Source organism: Lutjanus erythropterus, chromosome 2 (genome assembly GCF_056507025.1).
Source record: "Lutjanus erythropterus isolate fLutEry1 chromosome 2, fLutEry1.hap2, whole genome shotgun sequence".
NCBI classification, from domain to species: domain Eukaryota; kingdom Metazoa; phylum Chordata; class Actinopteri; order Lutjaniformes; family Lutjanidae; genus Lutjanus; species Lutjanus erythropterus.
This window is the reverse complement of record NC_139318.1, coordinates 13,793,739-13,816,989: the sequence shown is the minus strand read 5'-3', so window position 1 is coordinate 13,816,989 and position 23,251 is coordinate 13,793,739. Positions and strand designations below refer to the sequence as shown.

Genomic DNA, 23,251 nt, shown 5'->3' with positions numbered 1-23,251 from the left:
CTCTTAAAAATTTTGTTTTGCCAATGAATTTGGATTTGTGGATATAAAATTTTGTCAAAATGATGAGCAAATGGTTGATCTTATAGTTCAGGTGGTAGAGTGTGCGTCCCATGCACGAGGCTGCGAGTTCTCTGTGGTGGCCATGGTTTCACCTGCAGTCCTTTGATGCTATCATGTCCTCATTTCCTGTCATATTGTCAGCTGTTCAGAGTAAAGGCATAAAAACGAACCAGAATATGAAAAAAGATGTCATATTCTGTGAATCCAAACAAGTGATGCAAGATTTTTTTAAATTCTTTATCAGAATTTCAAGCATACAAACATCAAAACATCACCACATCAAAATGTAAAAACAGGACAACAGAAAATGACAAAGATATCATCTAACAATCAAAGATATTAAAAGTATTTCAAATTCTTTTTTTTTTTACAAAGTTCTGTTTTTCACTGATTTGCTATTTTCAGTCCATGTACAGCGATGTTTCAATTTAATGTCCAATTTTCATTTTGTATTTGTTTAACATTAGTGAATATATTTCCAATATATAAAAGTTTTTTACAATCATTTTTTTCATAAAAATGTCAGTCATTCTAAATGACAGCTGAACTAATGTTTTAAAGAAATATTCAATAGGTAAGCAAAATATTTAATAGAAATAAATTACACTATTTCATTAGGAAAACAATTTTCCTCAATGTGTCCGAATTGAAAGCACCTGGTTTACAAAAAAATTAATTTAATGATAATCTTACATTATACATTCATTTTGTTGGTAACAATATTTGAAGGGATTTTCGATTCTGAGCAGCGGCTCCTGGCGTTTGTCATACATTTCCCAGCATGTATTTCGTGGCTACGCAGGTCACATGACATTACGTCTGTCAACACGAGTGGGCACTGCTGGGTAGGGAAGCAGCTGGATATACGCGAACCGTGACCTGCAATTATTTCATATTCAATTTTTAAACTCAGACGAGCAGTATGTACAGCCGTGAAAGTCATGAGTAACCGGTGCACGCGCGGTTTTCAGTGTCTGAAAGAAAATTCAAGTTTGCTAGCCAAGCGTTAGCTTAGTGCATCTGAGTAGTTAGCTTGGGGCTAGCTAGGTAGGTAGCATCTCAGCCGCTGCATCTCCCTTTTACCGTGGACGTTTGACTGTCGGCAAAATCTCTTTTTACCGGTTGACCCGCGCTATACAGCACATTTAAAAGAAGTTATAACGTCGGTTTTACTTGTGTAGCTACATGACACAGGTTTAACTTGTGTGTACTAGTGTTAGTGTTAGCTCGCAGCTTCCAGGTTTTCACTGCTGCACGCACCTTCTGAGCGAAACCAGCTATTGATTTTTAATGTTGCAGTTCTGTTTTTTAACGTGATGAGACGAGTTAAGTCTAGTTACAGCTACGTAGCACGTTATCACAACTTCCAGTTACGTTTTTAAAGGGACGACTGTAGTTCTGTTGTCACCCAAACAACTATGTCTGTATGGATGCCTGAAGGAGAATGAGTGTTTGCTTGGAAAGGAGAGGATGCCACCATCTTTCACTGAAGACTGTCCAGCTTAACATATCGATTAGCTGACCAACAACAGCTGGAGAGGACCGGGAAGCACGCGCAGTCTGTGTGAGAAGCTACTGCCGTCGACTTTATTTATTAGTCTGTCCCATGGATGCTGTTAGTGGGGTCAACATGCTGTCCCAGCTGGGAGACGTGGCGCTGGCAGGTCCTGGTGGAGCAGGGCTGCCAGCCGTGTCCTTTACCAACACGTCGGTGTCCTCCAGCTCGACGCCGGGTACTGATAACCGGGGTTGTGAGAATGGCGCCTTGATGGACTCGTTTGGGATTTTTCTGCAAGGACTCCTCGCTGTGGTGGCTTTCAGCACGCTGATGTGTGAGTATGGCCAAAGGTCTGGTGTGTGTGTCAGATATCTGACTCCAGCTGCTGACGGAACAGGACAATTATCCAATAGCATCACTCGGTTAATCACATGCGATATTGATCTCAGCTGGGAGGCTCATACCCGAGTCTATAACAGGGAAAAGCAAACAATTGTAAGATAGAAAGGCCTCACTTCAAGTTAATACCACGGCTGGTGACTTCTTCTCTTGCTGAAGTTGTTGGCTGTGGTCGTAATAAAAAGCTGCGCACTCTTTACAGCTCCTGGAACTTGTTTGACCTTTCCTGTTGCAAAATACCTTGTTCCTCTGAGGTTAAAACTCAGTCATGAAAAATCCTGGAAAAAACAGGAAACTGCTGTGGTTTTCACATAAGGTTTTTGCAATGCAGGTGGCAGTCAGAGTTTGTTAAAAAAAAAAAAAAAAAATTAAAAATCATGAAGTCAAGGCAGCAATGGCAGTGGAATGGACTTGGAGAGTCACTTAAACGGCAGTAAGCACCTGCAGCTCTAATTCACTTTAGATTTAGATTTAGATTTACAGACACAACATGTGCCCGGTGTATTTAGAAAAACTTTAGCTAAGTCCAAGACTAGCCAAGACTAGCTACACTATCTAAATGGACTACTACTTTAGTATACCCCAGAACTTGGGGCTGTGTATTGAAGAATCTGGCAATATGATACGTATCATGATACAGGGTTTATGATTCAATGTATTGCAATACTCTAAGCAAGGTGATATATTGATGTTTTTTTAATCTAATTTTAGAAAAACTGCCAGAGTGTAAAGAACAGACCACCATATGTATAAAATCTGAGTTAGAAGTTCTTTATGCAATCAGAACAGTAAGATAGATTGTTAAATTGCTATCTAACGGCCAAGGGGTTTAAAACACAGCACGAAATGAACCACAAACCTTTGCGTGTGTCATGATACAGTGTTTTTTAGAGTCCATATGTTTTGTAAAACACAATAACAGTGTGTCAATATCTTCAAACAGCCCTACTGCAGCTGCTTCACAGTAATAGTCATAGTTTCTCTGTACTGTCTGAAAGTGATTTGTAGGAACTAGTATGTGTGAATTTCAAACATTATTTACATTACACAAACTGATTTTTCACAGTTGTTGTCCATTAAGCTCATTCTTGTTTAAGTTCTTCCTGTGAATCATCTGCTCAGGTTTGTTTCCATGTTTGGCTAAGGAGGCGAGATGAATAGTGGACCTTATATTTAGATAGACAGGGGAAACTTTGGCATCGAAAGAAAAATAACATGTAGGGTTTAATGTGGTTCCATTCAGTCAGGGTCTGGCACAGCACTGACAGCTGCATGACCTAATGAGAGCAGTCTCAGTTTTGTGTGTCCCAGCCTTGCAGCAGTGAGGAATGATCAGCATTTTGGTGCTGTTTTCCCTCGAGTTGAGGCAGAAGGAGTAGGCCTCCGCCTGCGTTCACATCACACCCAGCTGCATGCTGGGTGTGTTTAGTCTGAAGTCACACTTGTGCTCAGAACAGAAAGTGAGGTCACAGCTCGCACTGTAGCCTGCCTACATGAAAACAGAAAAGTAGATGTTTGGGCAACACTACGGTATTTAGTGCAAGTTTTGACAAGCGAGATTGTTTGATGTGTTCTCTGTGAATTCAGGGGCTCGTGTAGACGGTAATAGCCCAGCTGAGGTATCGCAGTTTTCAACAATGCATTTAGGCCCAATCATAATGCCCACATTCACAGACTTTAAGGTTCGTTCCTGGTAAGTCTGCGAGGGCTGAAGACTGTCCCACTGTCAAATCACTGCATCTGTCAAGGCTCTCTTTCATAGACCTTTTGAGCCCTTAATGCACAATTTCCATAAGTTCTGAGGGAATTACTCACAGTTCATAGCATTGATAATGTTAAACATGCAGAAACCCTGGAGCATTTAAAAAATGTAAATGAGCACGATAGAAGCATCTACAACTCTGCAAAAAAAAAGTTAAGTAAGTGTACATGATATGGCTGCACAATTAATCGCAATATTATCAAGATTGCAACATGGCCAAGTGCAATATCAAATTCACAGAACCAGAGCCAAATCACATTTAAAAAATATATATATATTTATGTGAGAAAACAACATTATAGTGAAGTATTGTAGTGCTTCAGAGATGCCCTGACCTGAAAATCTTGTTATACAGATAAAGAAAGCATGTTTCTTTGGTACAGACCCCAACTAATGTCACACCATCACATATTAATAGTTGTTCCTGTTGTTTTCTTCAGTAAAAATAAAATGTTAATGCAAAAATTATGATTTCCACTGGTAATTGCAATTTCAGTCAGAATAATTGCAATATAACATTTTCATCAATTCATTATTAGAGTGTTTTACATGCACAGTATTTCAGGACTGAAGCAAATACATCAGGCAATTAAAATAGTACATACATAAAATGAAGTAAAACCTCAAAAAACAAAGATGAAGACATATTGACATTAAAATGTGCAAGAGGTGATGAAAGGTTTTTTTGATAAATGTTTTAAACTAATATGCCATAAAGTGCTGTCCCAATCCTGTTTATAGTATTCCAAGCCATTGTAGCCTCTCACACTTAAACAGTACCAGCTAAAGGCCATGAGCGTTTAGGGTTTAAGGCTTTAGAGGGGACATTGGGATTGGGCCTGATGATAGAAAAGTAAATCATAATGTGGTGGTGCTGCCCTCTCATGCAGCTTTGTGTCACTGGAATAAAAAGAAGAGGGTAGTGGGGGTGTCATGAAAACAAGTCACTATTGTGAAGAACAGCAGGAGCTTTATTAGTGTTGGACATGTCACTGCTTTCAGTGGTTGGCCCTCTAGCATAAACCCCATGACTGACTCTTTGACACAGAGGGAATAATGAAATGTCCAGTGTGTAGGATTTATCGGGGTTTATTGGCAGAATATGGCAGAAATAGAATATTATTTTCAAAAGCATCTTTTCGTTAGTGTATGATAATCTCAAAATATGAATTGTTATCTCAGAATGAACCTACAGAGGGCACAGGTCCTCTTCCACAGAGACTGCCATTTTGTTCCACCATGTCTCTACAGTAGCCTATTATGGAAAAACTAAACACCATTTATACATACAGCCTTTATGTTTTTATGCATAAAAATGGTGCTCCTACATGTTTAGAAGGGGGAGGTGAGTCAGCATGTTTGCAGTCTTTAAATTCACCATTAGATGCTGCTAACTCTTCATTCATCCTTTAAAGTGACAACTTCTAAAAAGGCCTTAACTTAGACACCCCAGAGTGGCAGTCAAATTGACACATACAGGTGTTGTAGTGTTTGTTACCTTGAGAACAATGTTTTGCCCACACGATTAGTTCTGAAACTAATGATTATTTTCATTATTTAATAATTGGCAGATTATTTTCATGATTAATCAGTCAACCTTTAAGTCTATAAAATGACAAAAAAAAAATGCTCATCATAATTTCCCAAAGCCCAAAGGTATGTCTTTAACTTCTTATTCTTCTTCTTTTGTCTAACCAGCAATCCAAAATCCATTTGTTTGCTGATAAAGAAGAGCAGCAAATCCATTAACAAAGTATCAATACAATATATTGACTGTTTGCCTGTTTGTATAAACAGATGCACTCACTACTTTGTTTCTCAGTTTGGTTAGGCCAGATGTACAATTTTGATTACCAAACACTGAAGAACTTCCTGTCTGATCCACGTCTCCCTTTTGGTCATTTTGAAAGAAACATTTCTCTGTGTCCTGTCAACTTAGCAGTGAGCTGAAAATAAGGGTAACTGATAAATGATTTTACAGCTGCTCATTGTGGAATTAGCAGGTTTTAGGTTGTGTTCTTTACCACTAATTCTGCCTCCTCTGTGACTAACAGCATATTGCCCCCGCTCAATTCTGATTGTTCAGCAACAAACTGTTTGATGTCTCACTTGCTGTGAGCCTACTTGTGTGATTGTTTAACTCCTCAAAATGAGGATGTCAGCTCTCATTTCTGAAATCATAAATTTAATATGTCAGCACAAGGCAAGACTTTCAGTTGGACCAAACAAATAACCTACAAAGCCATTAAAATGTTCAGTGGACCTTCGACAGCTCACAGGCGGGTTGTAACTCAGTTAAATGAACACAAAGGAGATTCTGTTTGAGTAATTCTGTGTATGTATGAGTGATGTGTAGTAAAACTCCACTATCTTTGTTGCACACTCTTTCCTCCACAGTGAAACGCTTCAGGGAGCCAAAACATGAGAGGAGACCCTGGAGGATCTGGTAAGGCAGCTGAGCCAGCTTAAATTCATTGCTCTGCAAAGGCATCAGATGAATCCCACCGGAGTGCCTCAGAGGCATATCAACTGTCCTATCTCTCTGCAGGTTCTTGGACACCTCAAAACAGGCCATCGGGATGTTATTTATCCACTTTGCTAATGTCTATTTGTCAGACCTCACAGAGGAGGATCCCTGCTCGCTGTGAGTCAATCCTCTTTTTGACCGTTCTCCACAGATCTCCCCATTTGTGCTTGTTACAGATAAATTCCCAAGAAGCTGATGAAATAAAGGAAAACTCTAACTGCAGTTTCACATTTCACTTTTCTGTCTCTCGCAGATACCTCATTAACTTCTTGTTGGATGCTTCTCTGGGCATGTTGCTGATCTATGCTGGGGTGAGAGCCGTCAGTGCTATTGTAGAGTGGAGGCAGTGGGACTCTCTACGTTTTGGAGAATACGGTGAGAGCCGCGTGTGTGTGAGTGGTGAAGTGGGAGCCCCAGCACATTCCTAAAATGTCTGCAATGCCCGATGGAGGGCAGTAGCTGCCCTCAGCACTGCAGTACTGCAGTGTCATGTCTTACATTGCCAGTGCCTTCTTTTGTCTCTAAAACAGTTTGTGTAACTGAAGCAGTGAAAGCTAACACTGATCTGTGCTATATATCTGAATGCCTAAGCAGATTTTTGCACAGCAGCCTGTCTCTCTTTCCCTGTTTGTGTAGGAGAGCCCGTGCAGTGCACAGCGTGGTTGGGCCAGTGTATCCTCTACATCCTCATCATGATGTTTGAGAAAGTCCTCATCATGCTGGTCCTCCTCATCCCCCAGTGGAAGAAGGTCAGGAACAAAAAGAGAAATTATTTGTAAAGATTACGGGTGAAATTGGTCCCTGTTAATGGCATAATTATCTGTTTCAATTTAAGACATTTAAAAGTGTTGCAGCATTCTTTTGAGACTTTATAAACATGCTTTTTGACCAAAACAGGTGGATTAGCCAAGGGAAAATAACATTTATTTCATGGATGCTCATTGAGATAAGGAGGAGAAGTGGCAGAAATGATGTAGAAAAACGGGACAGCACCTACAGTCAACAAAGACTGATTCACTGTTACTGTTATATACATTTTGCTGCAGCAGCCCACGGCTCGAAAATGATTGCTGCTGCTGCTTCAGACTTAAACGATATTTCACCAAGTCGCTATTACAGAATCGCGTGGAGTTATCCACTCCACTGAACACAAATGAACAGCCGTCCGTTCCCTTTCTACTTTTGGGGATCAGCAGCTGGAACAGTGACAGGACGTCAATCCCTCGCAAAGTCATGACAAGTAAACAGCAGAACGGCGGAAGTACAGTATTTTGTCTTAAGGCAAAGTGACAAACGCTGCAGAGTATAGTCAGACTCTGGGAGGAATCCCAGTGGGCTGGTCGCTCTGTGGGCCACATGAGCAGCCCATTATACAAACACAAGAGCAAGAAAGATGTGTCATCAGCCCACTCAGATTATCCACCAGCCTATCATCCTCCTCAAGATCCTCAATATCAGTTCACCTATTAGTCGAGGTTTAGCTATTTCAGGTGTCTTTTGCTGAAACATGTACAAGTTTTCATAAAATTGATACTTGTCAGCTAAAATGAACCAAAAAGTGACACTGAAGAGCACATTGGCATCCCTGGATCCCAGAGAACATGCTTTCCCTATACAGCTGGACATTTCCTGGTGGTCTAGCTGGTAGTATTCGGCGGTCTTACCGCTGTGGCTCAGGTTCTATTCCCGGTCAGGGAACACTTTTTTTTTACAAGTCTTAAACATGTTGTGTTGCACAAAATGTAGTTTCAACAAGACTCGTTGTTGACTTGAGCAAATACTTCAAGTATATTTTGATGCTTGCTTCACACAGTAAACTGGTTTCATGTACACGTACCTTTTGAAGTCAAAAGCCCTTTTTACACAGAAATCCCACAATATCACCACAACGAAGGCTTGCCTTTAAGCCAGCTTTGTGTATGATCCAAGCAGCGCTGGCATAAAGCCACCCCAGTGTGTCCTTTTATACAGCGAGCCAGCATCTTGGAATCAAAAGAGGTGTGACATAACTCAACAGCACACCAGTCAACAAGTGATTCTGCTCTTTTCTAATCACACACGGAGTTGATAACCTCATGGATTCATAATGGAAGCTCTTTATGTGTTCCTGGGTTAAGAAGATCACCTTGTTTGATGATCTGAGGGGAGGATTTCTCTACTCCTGCCTGTCTCTGTGTTTGTGTCTGCTTAGTGCAGTGGTTCCCAAACTTTTTCTGGCATGCCCCTTTCAGATGGCAAAAAAAAGTATGTGAAATTAGTCTGTAGTTTATTACTGTGGCCAACAAGGGCAGATGTGTGGCATATACAGAAAGGTGCTGCATATCCAGTCATACAACAGAAGTGCTCCAGGCCTCTATGGGCAGTGCTGAGCTTCCACCTGAGAGACAGGAGTTGGCAGAAAGTTGGAGTCAGGAGAGGCCGCATAAAAAGGTATGTTTTTTTTCCCCTTTTTCTTTTTCTTTCTTTCTTTCTTTTTCTTTCTTTCTTTCTTTCTTTCTTTCTTTCTTTCTTTCTTTCTTTCTTTCTTTCTTTCTTTCTTTTAACATTTTGCCCTAATCTTTTTTTCAGTATTATGAAAGAGCAAAAAAATATATATTCATCACTTTTTTCTTCTCTCTCACTCCTTCATCTGCTCCATACCATACGCTGATATGTCCATTGTCTGTCTCTGAGGTGGAAGCTCAGCACTGCCCATAGAGGCCTGGAGCACTTCCGTTATATGACTGGATATGCAGCGTTTTCCTTTTGCATTTGTTTTCCTATATGCAGCGCATTTATGCATATGCAACTCATTTCTGTACACATAAATTGTTTTTGTATATGCAGTGCGATTGCCCTTGTCAGCCACTGTAGTTTATATATCATAGTCACAAACAGCAGTGAAAATGTAACTTGTGTAAATCAGCACACTGACCTGCCATGATGGTGCACCCTTTTACACAGACTTTGTCTCAGCTCTGTTATGGCTCTGGTATTACCTCCTTTGATGGATCAGAGGCTGAGCAAAACTGACCCCCTCTCCCCATTCCACCTCTGTACCTTTTACACAGACAGCCAGGCGAAATAAATATTCCTGCCTTGAAAAGGCTGCACCGATACCACTTTTTTTTTCAGACCAAGTACAAGTACTTACATTTGGATATGAGTATTAAATAATGCCATTACAGATCTTACAATAACTTTAAAAAACATATTTTATTTTCATTGGATGCTCACTTTCTAAACGTAACGAATCATTGTTGCTATTTCCTGCTGCAAGTGTAATAATAGTTACTGTACACATGACATTTTTAAGATAATTGTAGTAAGTTACTTTACTGATTTGTGTTCCTTATTAGGCTGTGCAGTAGACTGTGTACAAGATATATTTTAATATAATTACACAACATTATTATAAACTTAAAAAAATAAGTATACTGTTACAAATGGTGTTATATATGATAATTATCTCATTATCATTTACAGCACTTTAACTAGTATTTTAATTACACATTTACATGTGTAGTATTTAAGTTCCTTCTTCATGTCCCTCTTGTCTAAGAGCTAATTAGTTCCTACCTGCCATTGTTTAGGGGGGACAGGTATGAGTGTGGTGCCATGTGTGCAGCAGTTTTGTTGACCCTGCTGTGAATCTGAAAGAGAGAAGTTGGGTGTACTGTGTTTTCAGGCCATTTTGGTGAAGATTTAGTACACAAAGTGAAGTTGTAGCAGCTTATTATGAAGAAAAGAGGATTACAGACTGGTGTTTGGTTTTGGATTAATTAGCGGAGACATTCAACAGTGCATTTATTTCAGTTTTACATGGGTTAGGGTGGAATTTTATGGACAGTTTCCAAAGGCGCTGCGAATAGAGATGCACTGATTGCAATTTTCTTAGCTGATTCCGATTTCCGGGTTTTATAAGGGTCTGACCTGCCGATTCTGATTTTGGCTGATTCCGATTTTTTCAGTCTTTCTAGGAACTGTAATTGACAGCATTCACAAACATTTTTGCAACTTTTCTAGCAAAAATTAAATTAGATGTTCATAATAAGACACTGACTATTAAATATTCATTAAATACTATTTAAATTTTCTCCAAAGTCCTCCAGGTTACAGCCAGGGCTTATTATAGTTTTACATTAAGATTATGAATCAGCTGAATGTGATGACTCGCGAAATCGGGGCGCGATTTCACGTGATCTCCTTTGGAAGCACATGTAAACAAACCGGAGACGGACACGGTACAACATTTTGCTGTGGTAAAACTTTGCCGTGAGAAAAACAGATGCAGAAGTTAAACGAGTCTGGATGAGAAAATGTTTGAGGAGACACATCAACACAGGTTGTTTATTCTTCAGCCAGAACAGGAGGTGAGATTTTAACTGTCCCTCTGTGAACAGCAGTCTGCTGCTGGCTAACATTAGCCTGAAGAGCTACAAAGTTTACGGCTGTTTTGCGACATTGTCAGCTGCTCTGTCTCGTCGTAGACTGTCCGTCTTCTCTTTATCCTGTTCTTGGAATCTGTCGCTGACACCGGCTTCAAGCAAGCATGTGTCAGAGTGTGTGTAGCCGTTATCAGCGCTGTGTTGACGTCACGGTCAGTTTGTCTGCTGCGCGCATGGCGTGACCATCGTGCAGAACGTGTGTGACAATGACGGGCACAGAATTGGATTAGAGACGCTGACCGGGCGGTCACCGGTCAGGGTCGGTCTCTGGCTGGTCGATCGTGCATCTCTAGCTGCGATAATTAGTGGATGATGTTGAGGACAGCCAGTCTTTCGCTGATGATGACGACATGACCAAAAAAGGAGGATAAGCATCGGCAAACACCTTGAACTCTGCATCATTGCAACTCTTTAGATGTTAACTTGTGTTGAGCAGCTACTTTTCATGACGTGGTATCAGGTGTGGGGTGTCAGAGTAGTTTTATGAGTACGTGTACGTGAGGACAGTATTGGACCGATACCTGGTATCGGTGCATCTCTATCCTTTATTACGTTTTTGATCCACAATCATAGATAAATAAAACAGGGTATTATAGTTTGTCCATTGTGTAGTTACTATGGCAGTGGATTTCCAGTTAAGAAAAATATATTTTGGTACTGGAAAGCTAGGATTAAGCACAAAATTACCCAGCAAACTTGCTTAACAATCTTCAAAGGTCACTTAAATGTCATTTGTATAGTTTTCTTGTAGAACAAGCAAAAGTTATGTTCACATTGGATGTTACGCACCAGAACACATTGGGTGTGTCCCTTAGCTCTAAAAAAGATGTCTTTCTGCATGAAACATTTTAAATAGTATTTCAGATCATGCATTGATTGCATTCATGTTTACTTGCGAGCAGTTTTCTTCCTTGGCTTTGTTGGCACATTAGTGAACTTCCTCCACCTGTAGGTCAGTGGAATGGCAGAGCACACCAGCACACACATGCATATGTGTCCAACCATACTGTGTGCCATCTAATGTACTCAGAGTGACATAATTAGGTGTTCCCTGACTGGGACTCAAAGTAGACGCAATCCTAACCACTAGATCACCAGGGACATGAATAAAGGAGAGGTGGTTATTCACAACCAGAGTGCAGTAGTGATCTGCAGGAAAAAACTACCAGATACAGTACCACTAGCTGTAAATGTGATATTAGTTAGTTGTTATTTTGAACTTGATATTAAGTACTACCATAAACTGAATAAACAAAGGCTCCAGGTCCAGTGTTATGGTAGTGATAAAGATATTCTTCTGTAAAGGTTCTCATTTAGGTTTTTCTTAGTCAAAGAAAAAAAAAAATTCTTCTGAGCCTGCACATGTGTTGCTAATGCTACTGTAACATAGGATATTTGCCCTCTGTAACAGATGCGCTGCTTGGGAAGCAGTGGCACTCGTGCTTAAAGTGTCAAATGTATGGCATTCCTTGAATTTAAATTGTTTCAGCATGTTGTTGATCTTTCCACCCTTACTGGAAATGATCATTTTATGGACATTACAACTAGGGATGTTGTCATCTTTCTTTATGAAATGAAACCACACTTTCTTCTTGGTGGAAATTTCCAGCAGTATAGACACACGAGTTTGACATCATTGGTTTAGAATGTGAAACTGACAGAAAAACAGGCTGGTATCAATAAAAGGAATTTGTAGGATTGGAGACATACAATACTAATGAATCGCACAACCAGTTCTCCACTGGAACCTGTTCTCAAAACCTATCCCTATGAAGGACATTATCACACTAATTTTCATCTTTTATCAGCATTCATCAAATGGTTTAAAGGCTAGTTTATGTTCAGTAGACTCAACAGAACTGTTTACACAGTATTTTTCTGATGAAGACACAAGAGCTGTTGAAACAGTCTGTTTGTGCATTTAAGGCGGCGCATAATCAGTGTGTTTATTCATCTAAGTCAGAATAAAACAGCTCATTCTGGTTTAAAGGGGTCGGATAACACTTTCACAATCCCTTAAACAAATTTGTTCACCAGTATATCACATATGCTAAACACTCCTTTAGGTTATAGGTAAAATTTGGTATACTCTTTCTTTTGGTAGCTTCTTGCAAGTTCCAAGTTGTGGGTGCTGCAGTGGATCATCCCTCGTCCATTTACAAAGACACAGACTGTTATAGCCCTCACTAATCTTATTACTTCTGCTTTCTAGTCTAAGGCCAGGTGTGCTGTCTGGGCTGCTGTGTATGCTTATGTCTGTGTGTGTCATATTTGTTTGTGTGTGTCACAGCTGGCCCTCCTCAACCCCATTGAGAATCCTGACCTGGAACTGGCCATCGTCATGCTCATCGTTCCGTTCTTCATCAATGTAAGTCTGCCGTTACTACGTGTTTTCTTTGTACACTGATTTCACAGCTTCTGCAACACCAATACTACACAAGTCCAGTGAGATTCTGTCATTGGTTACCTAAATCACCCGTTTGTTCATATCATGACCATTGTCTTGTGTTTGTGTGTGAATGTAAAAATAAGTCTTCCCAAATTTGGTGAATAATATAAAAATGACTTGTATTCATTTTGCATGGGGAAACATCATTCACCACAGTATCTTCTGTGTTTCCTTTAGGCTCTCATGTTTTGGGTGGTAGATAATTTCTTAATGAAGAAGCACAGGACAAAAGCAAAGCTGGAGGAGAGAGAGGAGGACTCACGGGGGAACAGCAAGGTGCGCTACAGACGAGCACTGTCCCATGACGACTCCGAATCAGAGGTAATCTCACTGACTCAAGCCAAACAGTGTCAGTTTTTTATTAATAGAGCTTACATAGCTGAAGTCAACCATTGAAGGAGACAGAGTGAATGCTCATTGTGACAGAAGTTGCACACTGCCTCTCCCATGTCTGTCTTTACCACAAAAGCCCTCCTCTGAGCTTCTGAAACTTTTTCTCAGTATGACATACTCTTTAGTCTGTTTCTGGTCTCCAGTACTGATTGGTACCTTGGTATGGACAAACTTATTAAGTACTAAATGAACACACCCTGAGTCTTAAAAGGAATATGCCCTAGAGCTGTTATGATTTCCTAAATTGTGGTTCCCAGTTACTTTATAAGCTTGTAAAGCAGATGAGCCCAATGCTGAGCTCTGCTCCACACAGACCATTCATATGCCCTCAGTGCATGAAGTCATAACACCAGTCTGGCATGTCTGTGAGGATTCTCGGTCATCCAGTTCATGGTATTCTTAGTGAGTTGTTGAAGGTAACTGGAGTTTTTGAGTTTCTTGAAGACATTTCACCTCTCATCCAAGAGTTCTCTAAACTACTGAACTGTAGTAGCTTCTCAGATAAGCATTTAAACGTCATCAAGAAACTCCAAGCCAGTTGCCTACAACAACCCCTTGTGAATACCAGTCTGGTATATTTTCAAGAACATTTACCAGGAAACTCTCCCCTAGGCCCATAATTTCTCTCAATTATCTGGTTTCATGTTTTTTTTGTATAAATATTGCCATGTCATCTTGATAGAAAATAGTGTGTTCCCTGACCGGGAATCGAACCCGGGCCGCGGCGGTGAGAGCGCCGAATCCTAACCACTAGACCACCAGGGATAGCTATCAGTGCCAGAAAAGCATGTACCCTGGAATCTCTGGCCTTTGACCAGGATACTGATTGATGTTCTACATACTGCCTCTAGTCGTGGTAATGGTGCACAGCAACACTAGTAGTGCTCCTGTGAAACTCTGTGGTCTCTGAAACTGTGTCAGCTTGTTTATACCTGGTATTAACATGCATCTTGGGTGAGCTGATCACAAGTGGACAGCTCTAAGTACATGACCTCACACCTGGCATTTCAGCGCATCTCCAGGTGCACCTCAAGGGACCACTTTTAATTGGATCTCACTTCCCAACTTCATATGCAAATGAACAATGAGCAGGACAGGGGACACTAACTCTCTGCAAATCTGATGTTTTCACATCACAGATGATGATGTCTGAACATAATGGAAGAGGGATTTTTTTGTTTTTTTACAAGAAAAGAAACAACTTAATGTATTGCAATAAATGCAGTCACCATAGCCATTTCACTTCCCTGCTCTTTGCACAAATACACATTTGCAAAATGCGTTGTTGCTTTTAACAGGTTGTTTTACCAGCAGTTCAACAGCTGTAGCCATTAATGTTGGGATGAACAGACACATTCTCTTTTCCGCAAAGAAATAAATAAATGTATGTACAACTTACAAGAAGGCACAAATAATTAAGAATTTATTGTAGACAGAACTTCACAAAGTTTATAAAGTTTTTCTTCACTCAACAACTTTCAAAATAGTGTGAACTCTGATGGGAGTCTGGGGTTACTAGTAGGACTGGGCGATAAAATGCTAGCAATAGCTATCGGCCATAGATACATCATAGATAGCAGTAAGAAATAGTTTGATAAAATGTTTGATAGTTTAATTTAAATGCATTTAATGCAAACCGCCATAAAAGCACAAAAACTACCACACCCCTGCCCATAGACAGCCTGTCCTAGTCCTTGATAATGGTGCATGCTACGTGTGACACACAAACAGCCAATCATTTAACAGACAGGTCCCACATGTGTTCCCTCCCTGGCTTACAAACAGCCTATCATATCCCTAGGTGCTGCAGTGACACACAAACAGCTAATCACTTCACAGGTGTGTTTTTCAGTTGCCCTGTCGACATGTGAGAAACAGCATGGAGTTAGACGGGAGACAAAGATAAACAGCAACAAAGTGCAGTTGAAAAAAATGACAGGTCATCTCACTGGTGTGGCAGTCTATGATTGTTTTTTTAAGTTGGACAAGTTTCATTGGGAGGCTCGTTCATACAGAGGGAGCTCAGAGTAGAATTGCTGGTCCCTTGCATCAAAAGGAGCAGGCTAAGATGGAGGAGCAGGAAAGCGCTGCAGTGGAGAGGGACATGTTGCTTGGTCCATTGTCACGTGACCCATCTGCGGATAAATGGAAGGAAATGGACAGATGGATCAAGAACTATCAGAATAGCGTTGTGGGTAAACTGTGAGAATAGCATCCCAACCAACACTGGTAATAAAACAAACTTCTTTTATAACCTCAGCTGCTTCCACCCTTCAGAGTACACAACATGTCATGAATGAAAGTGTGGTTACACACACAGATCACCAAATGCATCTTGGGTGCATTCACACCTGCTCTTGGAGTGGCACACTTGAGATCAGATCACCCAGGATATTTGTCAATACCAGGTCTGAACAGGGCCAGACACACAAAAAGATATTCCCTGACCGGGAATCGAACCCGGGCCGCGGCGGTGAGAGCGCCGAATCCTAACCACTAGACCACCAGGGATAGCTTTTAGGGTTTCGAAGGCATGTACTGTGGAATTTCTGGCCTTTGAACAGGTTGAAATTCCACATACTGCCTCTAGTGGTGGTAATGTTTCACAGAGACACTAGTAGTGTTCATATGAAACTATGTGATCTCTGATACTGTGATATCACAGTTGTCAAAGCAAATCGTTGTTGTCACAGAGTGACAGAGTCCAGCACCTACATGGCTCTTGTAGAAATACTTTCCGTTTGAATCAACAACAAAAGGCAAAGGTGGTAGGACACCATCAACACTGACTAGATTATACCTTTTATCATACAAACAGATTTCAGCCAAGGATTTGTCTTCATTAGAGTCTGAATGTCACATTTGTCAGTGCTGTCAAGGTATATACGCTGGGATCTCTGGCCTTTTGAGAGGACAGTAGTTAAAGTACCACAATCTGCCAGTGGTAGTGCTAGCTAGTAATAGCCAGAAAATATTATGTCAAAAATAAAATTATCTAAATAAAAATCTCCTTCTGCTTCATTTTAACTGGCTAATGTACTACACACTGTAACTTTGCTTGGGCAAATGTAACCACAGGCTTCTTTCATCTGATTTCACAGAGAATCTAACCTGCTGGCAGCCATTAATAATAACACATAATACAGAAATAGCCAATCTTCTCAGATGGGCTTGTTCACTCATGTAGGTCATATAGAGGCATCATTATTAACTTGAGACTGTTTCATAAGCAATTAAAAACGACTTGTATTAGCTTCAACTAACCTGTAATGAAGTGTTTGCCACAGAGACACATACTGACTGGCTACTTCAATACTACTTGTTTTCACCTAAAGGGGGTCATGGTTCTTGTGACATGTCACCTACCGCAGCCAACCAGGGACAATCGTCCTTTCTCCTCCTCGATCAAGCATGTGTTGTGATATTAAACTCGTGTGTAGGAGAGCAGAGAGAAAGATGTTTCTAAAAGTCTCTGTATGTTCAGCTCTCAGTACCTCTGTAGCTTCTAACCGAATCTCTGTGCTTTGAAATTTAGTTTCTCTTATGTCATGGCAAGTTATTGCTTATGAAACCCTGAATCCTGATTGTGCTGCTTTATAATAAAAGCGACAGGGGGCTTTAATTGTGAAGAATTTAAGGAAACACATGTTTATCCCAGAGACGTACTGTGTACAACAGTTTATCCACCGCTTTACAGATACTTGACTGGAGCTTTGTCAAGCTCGTCTTAAAAGACACCTTCAATCAGGTAGTCATGCAAACCCCTGCTGTGCAGGGCTAATGGGCAGAGTCAAACCAGGTCAGCTCTGTGTATGGAAGAGGGTCATTGTAGTTGAAACTGTTGTGACACATTATATAACGACACATAAAGTTTATGTCTCTATGATGGGGAGTCAAACCCGGGCTGTGAGAGCACCAAATCCTAACCACTAGACCACCAGGGACATCTGTTATCGTATTAAAGGCACTAGTGCAATGTCTCTTCTAAGTGTGTGATTGTTAAGAACATGTACTGTTCAGAGCCGATGATTGCTTCTGTTCCCAGAAGTGCTGCTTTGATCGTTGTCAAGAACCACATCGACTTCACATTTGACACTGTCCCTTGGGTATCACCTGCTCAAAAATTTAGCGAAAAAACAAAACAAAAAAAAGTGGAAAAAGATTTAAAAAAGGCAGAAAATTTATAGAAATGCTGAATTTGTTTCTGAGACTTAAGTTTAAAAGTCACACATGAAAACAAAGTTTATAATTACTAGGGCTGAAGCTAATGAGTGTTTTCATTATAGGTAAAACATGTTATTCACTGTTTTCAAAAGCCCAAGATGACGTCCTCAAATGTCTTGTTTTGTCCACAACATTTAAAATGTGTTTAGTAGAAAAGTTCCCTTCCTAAACATACACAGAAGGTATATGTTCCCTGACCAGGAATCGAACCTGGGCTGCAGAAACTAAACTTCAAACAACAGAGATTCAGTTAGATGCTACAAAAGTACTGAGAGCTGAACACACAGAGACTTTTATAAATGCCGTTCTCTCTGCTCTCTAATACAGACATGAGCCTTCCAGCAACCCATCAGGAAAAAAAACATGAAGGGCAACTTATCTAAAATGGGCAAGGAGTCAGTTACCTGCCAATATTGGTGTAAAAGCAATATAAGAGTTGGCAGCAACTGCTAATGAATTGTCTCCACATTTGATACAAGTGATGTTGATTTAAAAGTCAAACATGCTTCACTTCCCTTTTAACTGCTATTGAACAAACTGTTCAACATGTGACATCGTTCTTCCTGTGGTTAGATAATGAGGCTGAGATGAGAAGTATAGGTCAGACAGAAGTCAAGAGGAAGTAATCAGGTATGCAAGTTTGGGTTTTGACTGCTGATCCCTGTTGTCTGAGGGTGGCACAACACAGTGTGCCAGATATGCAATGGATAACACGTCTGACTGTGAACGAAAAGATCCTAGATTTCCCACCTGGCTGCCTCTTGAATAACTTTCTGATGTTGTTCTGTCCATCTACTGACCCACATCACTGTGTTGGTCTGAGGTGGGTGTAACAGGCACAGGCTACACACAGTCCATGTGTTTATCCAAAATTGTTTTACTTGGAAGTGTTTAGATTAGTCAAATGATTGCCACAGTCAAAGTCAAATATACTCTTTGGTCATGTTCCTGCAGTCAGTCCGTACATAGTTGATTTATCATCTCCTATTTTGGACACAGAAGAATTTGTATCAGAAGTTGTGGAAATGCAAGTACAGCGACTCCCACATCCCAGAGGGAACAAAAGCAAGGCACAACGCAGTTTGAAGTCATGAAAAAGTTTTGTTTTTGTTTGCTAAAAAACAACAAAAATGAACCTGCTATTTATTTACTGCTTTGCTGCTTTATTTCCAAAATCAGGTCTTCAATCTGTTATAAATCATAGAAGTTTTCAGTCACTACTTCCATGCAAGCTGCAGCTGACCTCACAGAGCATGCTTTCAAGGGTGTGCTAAGTTGTGGGGGATGGGCTGCACTGCAGCACATGTATTATGTTCAGCAGGACAGCACTCATGCAGCGGGCCAGTGGCGCAATGGATAACGCGTCTGACTACGGATCAGAAGATTCTAGGTTCGACTCCTGGCTGGCTCGTTACTCTTTTTCCAGTGTTACTGTTTTCATAGGCTGAAATACAGGAGTTCATAAAAATAAAAGAATTATTCTCAGATTGTGGCTATTGGGGGGAGCTTTCCAAAGTCTGGAAAAAAAAAACCCTGGAAGGCTACGTTGTTTTGTAAATTTTCAGATCACAAACTATTTCTCAAGGCAGTTTAGCACGTGAAGTGTCAAAGCTGTGAAGCCTGTGCCAGTTTCACAGCTCGTTTCAATATCTGCATGCATGCTGCATGTGGTCTCTCAAAGTGAAAAAACCATGTTTCATTTTCATTTTGCTAACAAACAACAAAAAATATAACTACTATGTCACTTTCTGTCAGAAACCAGGTCTTAATTCTGTTGTGAACAGTAGTTTTGTTTCTTCAGTCACTGCTTGTGCGTGTGCTGCAGTTGGCCTCTTACAGCGTGCTTTCAGCAGAGTGCTAAGCTGTGGGGGATGGGCCGAGCTGTGCTGAGACACACGTATTCGTTTCAGCAGCAGAGAGCATACACAGCGGGCCAGTGGCGCAATGGATAACGCGTCTGACTACGGATCAGAAGATTCTAGGTTCGACTCCTGGCTGGCTCGTTAACCTTTTCCTAGTAGCACTGTTTTTATTAGGCAGAAAGAATTAGCATCAGCTGATGTTGGTTATCAAAATAAAAGCTTCTCTGCCAGGTTTTGATGACAGGAAACAGTCTTACAGGCAAGTTAGTTTCACTTACTGACAAGACATACCATCAACAGTAATATCTATCTATGAGTATTAATAATGTGATCACTTGTGGTCACGCACTGGCACTATTAGTTGATGGTCATCAGAAGCTTTCACAAGGAATGGTTATTCTGTACAGCAAGAAAAGGGCAAGGCAGCTGAAAAATACTACATCAATTCAAGCCAGCCCTCACAACGGTACTTCATTACTTGGTCAACACGCATCACAATTTTTTCATGTGCTTCGGACATTGTATGGAGTTAAATGTCACTTCCTGTGTCCACTATGTGGTGCCAGAGAACACCCACTAATTACATGTTATGTACCAACATATAAATTCAAGAGGACACCATGAAAATTTCATCTAAATCAAATGATGACACACACAAGGCTTACTTGCAGGTGGCGCTATGTGAATTTGAGGCAGTATGGATAGTGCACACTGAAGTTACAACAACTTCCTGTTCCATGGTGAATGCGTCATTATGGAAACAACCAACGCTGAAAACTCACAATCTTTACTATGTAGCATCATCAAGGTCTTTATATTTTGCTGACCACATAGAAGGTGGATCTAGTTTACCTGCTGTGAGTAATTTGTATTTGAGTATAGGGCCTTACCAGTACTTGGCACTACAACAACTTTAAGCTTAGGTTTGCTTGATAGATGTTCCACATGGGCCTTAAAAGTGAGTCTGTTATCCAGCCACAGTTCAAGTATTTATAAGTTTCATCAGTTTCAATTTCAGAACATGGAAGATTGTGGATATGGACAGTGAGGTGGATACTCTTTGGTGACATAGAGAATATCATACAGTTTGTCTTGCTAGATTTATTAAAAACTTATATTTGATGAGAGAGACCTGAAATGTATCAAAAGCAGCTTATAAATTTGCAACAGCCAGACAAAGAGATGAGTCAGTGGAGTATAAAAGTGTGTCATCAGCATAAAAGTGTAATTTACAATTTGTGGTTGGTTATTCGTGGCTTGGAAGTGGAGGCTATATTAACTAGTACTGAATTAATTAATTAAGTTGTTCTTACTATAGGATCATGGATACATAATTGATTTGTTTGATGTACTTTAATGTAAAACTCCCATATGGTTTCTCTGCTGCATTTTGCATCTGGTGCAATGAGGTATTTATTTTAATAAATGTATTTTAATAATTTTTAAGCAGATTGTTCCCATTTTTTTATTCATAAATATGTAATTTTTTACCTGTTGGAGAGCCACGTACCCACATGCCCTGCATCATATTGAGCCAATTTGGCTTAATATTTGTCTATCTCTCTTTCTTGGTTTTTAGATTCTTTTCTCAGCAGATGACGAGATGGATGAGTCGGATGAGGACGACGTTCGCCGACTCACTGGCCTGAAGACGGTGAAAAAGAAGAAGCTTCGCATGGGGATCCCAGTTTGACCTGCGTGCCTAGCTAAACCGCTATGATTCCTGTTCAGCTCACAGGCCCATATAAACATTCCCCCATACCTCCACAGATTCTGTATCAACCTTAGGAGTCGACTCGATCTCTGCAAACAGGATGACAGAAGAATATACTGTAACTGAATTCCCTTTACTTTTCCTGGAGGACTTCAGCACAAACTGTGTCTCACCTGGGATTTAATTTGACACACTGGGAGACGCTTCTGCAGTTTACCAGGTGCTTTGGATCACTGTTGCATTTCAGCACAGCACTCCTGGGGCAAGTGTTGTGTTTAAAGACACTGGGGAAATAGAGTCCCACCATGAATGGACATGATATTGTTAAATCCGTTATGCACGTTTAACGGGAAAATGATAACACTGGTTTAATAAAGTTTGAACTTCAGTGGCAGTGTGTCCAGGATCAGGTTGGTTGGACGAACCTAAATGGCCACAACGAACCAAATGACACACAAACAAAACGGTTCAAAGGGTTGGTTACATTTGATAGTCTAACATGTCCTCTAAAGTGATTGTATTCCTAATGTTGATTTAATGTAAACTTTGTCCTTTGTTTTTTCATGTAGCCGTACCACCATGGCCTGTGTGTGTGTGTGTGTGTGTGTGTGTGTGTGTGTGTGTGTGTGTGTGTGTGTGTGTGTGTGTGTGTGTGTGTGTGTGGACACCTCAAAATTTAGGGAAGCATTACATCAAGAGTGTTTGAATCACTGTATTGATGCAACTCTTAACTCTTTCCAGCACAGTTACATATTTTACTACTGCATATCTTGTATGTAATGTTACTCGTGTCAAAAGGAGCACATTAATGCTTGCAGCAACCTTCCATTTTGTATCTTCTGACTGAGTCCTTTCAACCTGTAAGACTTCAAGCACCACATCCTCTTAATATCAGCTCAGCCAGTGTTGTCTGTCTGTAGACACAAGACTGCAGTCTTGGTTTGTTTGTTGTGTTTTACTGATGTGCTCTGTTCTTTGTCTGAATGTCTTCTGTCTTATTATAAGTTGTGTTTTTTTTTTTTTTTTTTATAGGTTTTGAGTGTCATTTTCGGGCCAAAAAGGTGACTATGCTTTTTCCAAAAGTGTTCTTTATTCCTTCACTCCAACGGGGAGAGTAGATATGGGAACCATTTCTTGCACAATTTCCCATTCATCACAACTTTCATCTTCCTTTTATGTTTGTGTTATTTTTTGTTACAATAATGTGCCTGAGTGAAATTACCAGCAGGTGTTTTGTTTGTTTTTTGTTCGTTTGACTTTTTTTTTTTTTTTTGGACTGTTTTATCCAGAGCTCAAGATCTTCAGGCATGAAGCAGCATTCAGCAGGCTCTGATGTTAAGAATGTGACATGCATAGACCTCTAAACTGTTAAGTGACTGTGGACCAGACAGTTCAGAGAAAGTGTGTGTGTGTGTGTGTGTGTGTGTGTGTGTGTGCATGTCAGTGTATAATACACGTTTATGTGCTGGCGTGTGCTGGATGCATGTGTTCAAGTGTGCATTGTTGGTGTGACTGCTGGTCCTTTTTAAAGTAAATGGAGAGTGACATAAACTGTGACTGTGATGAGTATGGTAATGGTGATGATTCATTATGATGTTTTTGGCGTGTTGGTCAGGGAATAAATGATGGTGCATATTTAAAAGTGGAAAGAACAGCCTCTCGCTCGCAGCAGTTATCGTAACTCTCAGCTCAACCAGGACAAAGAGGGCTTTTTAGTATTTTGCAAAGTGAAACTACTAGATGATTACAAAGGCAAGTGATGGAGGTATATTATCATTATAAAAGCTTTTTCCAATAAAGGATGTGATACACTATCTCGATAGCTGATTCATTTGTACTGTAGTTTGGGTTATAGTGTTAACATTGTGTTAGTGGATTTGAGAAACATGTTTCCCTGACTGTTGCAGAATGTTGTCTCTCCATGGAGAACAAAGAT

General features: G+C 40.3%; 1 protein-coding gene and 4 non-coding genes across 5 annotated transcripts; 3 read left to right on the top strand and 2 right to left on the bottom strand.

Annotated features, from left to right (window-relative positions):
* The first annotated feature begins 142 nt into the window (after positions 1 to 142).
* On the top strand, positions 143 to 23,129 carry stimate (STIM activating enhance). The gene is made up of 8 exons (XM_084729082.1): positions 143 to 1,892; positions 6,117 to 6,165; positions 6,268 to 6,363; positions 6,500 to 6,621; positions 6,883 to 6,995; positions 12,964 to 13,041; positions 13,300 to 13,443; positions 21,181 to 23,129. The coding sequence occupies exons 1-8, from the start codon at positions 1,667 to 1,669 to the stop codon at positions 21,292 to 21,294; spliced, it is 942 nt and encodes a 313-aa protein (XP_084585208.1). The 5' UTR covers positions 143 to 1,666; the 3' UTR covers positions 21,295 to 23,129.
* Positions 14,209 to 14,280, bottom strand: trnae-cuc (transfer RNA glutamic acid (anticodon CUC)). Its single transcript has one exon. It is a non-coding gene; the product is annotated as a tRNA-Glu (tRNA).
* Positions 15,955 to 16,026, bottom strand: trnae-cuc (transfer RNA glutamic acid (anticodon CUC)). The gene has a single exon. It is a non-coding gene; the product is annotated as a tRNA-Glu (tRNA).
* trnar-acg (transfer RNA arginine (anticodon ACG)) lies at positions 19,078 to 19,150 on the top strand. Its single transcript has one exon. It is a non-coding gene; the product is annotated as a tRNA-Arg (tRNA).
* Positions 19,670 to 19,742, top strand: trnar-acg (transfer RNA arginine (anticodon ACG)). Its single transcript has one exon. It is a non-coding gene; the product is annotated as a tRNA-Arg (tRNA).
* Positions 23,130 to 23,251: the final 122 nt, after the last annotated feature.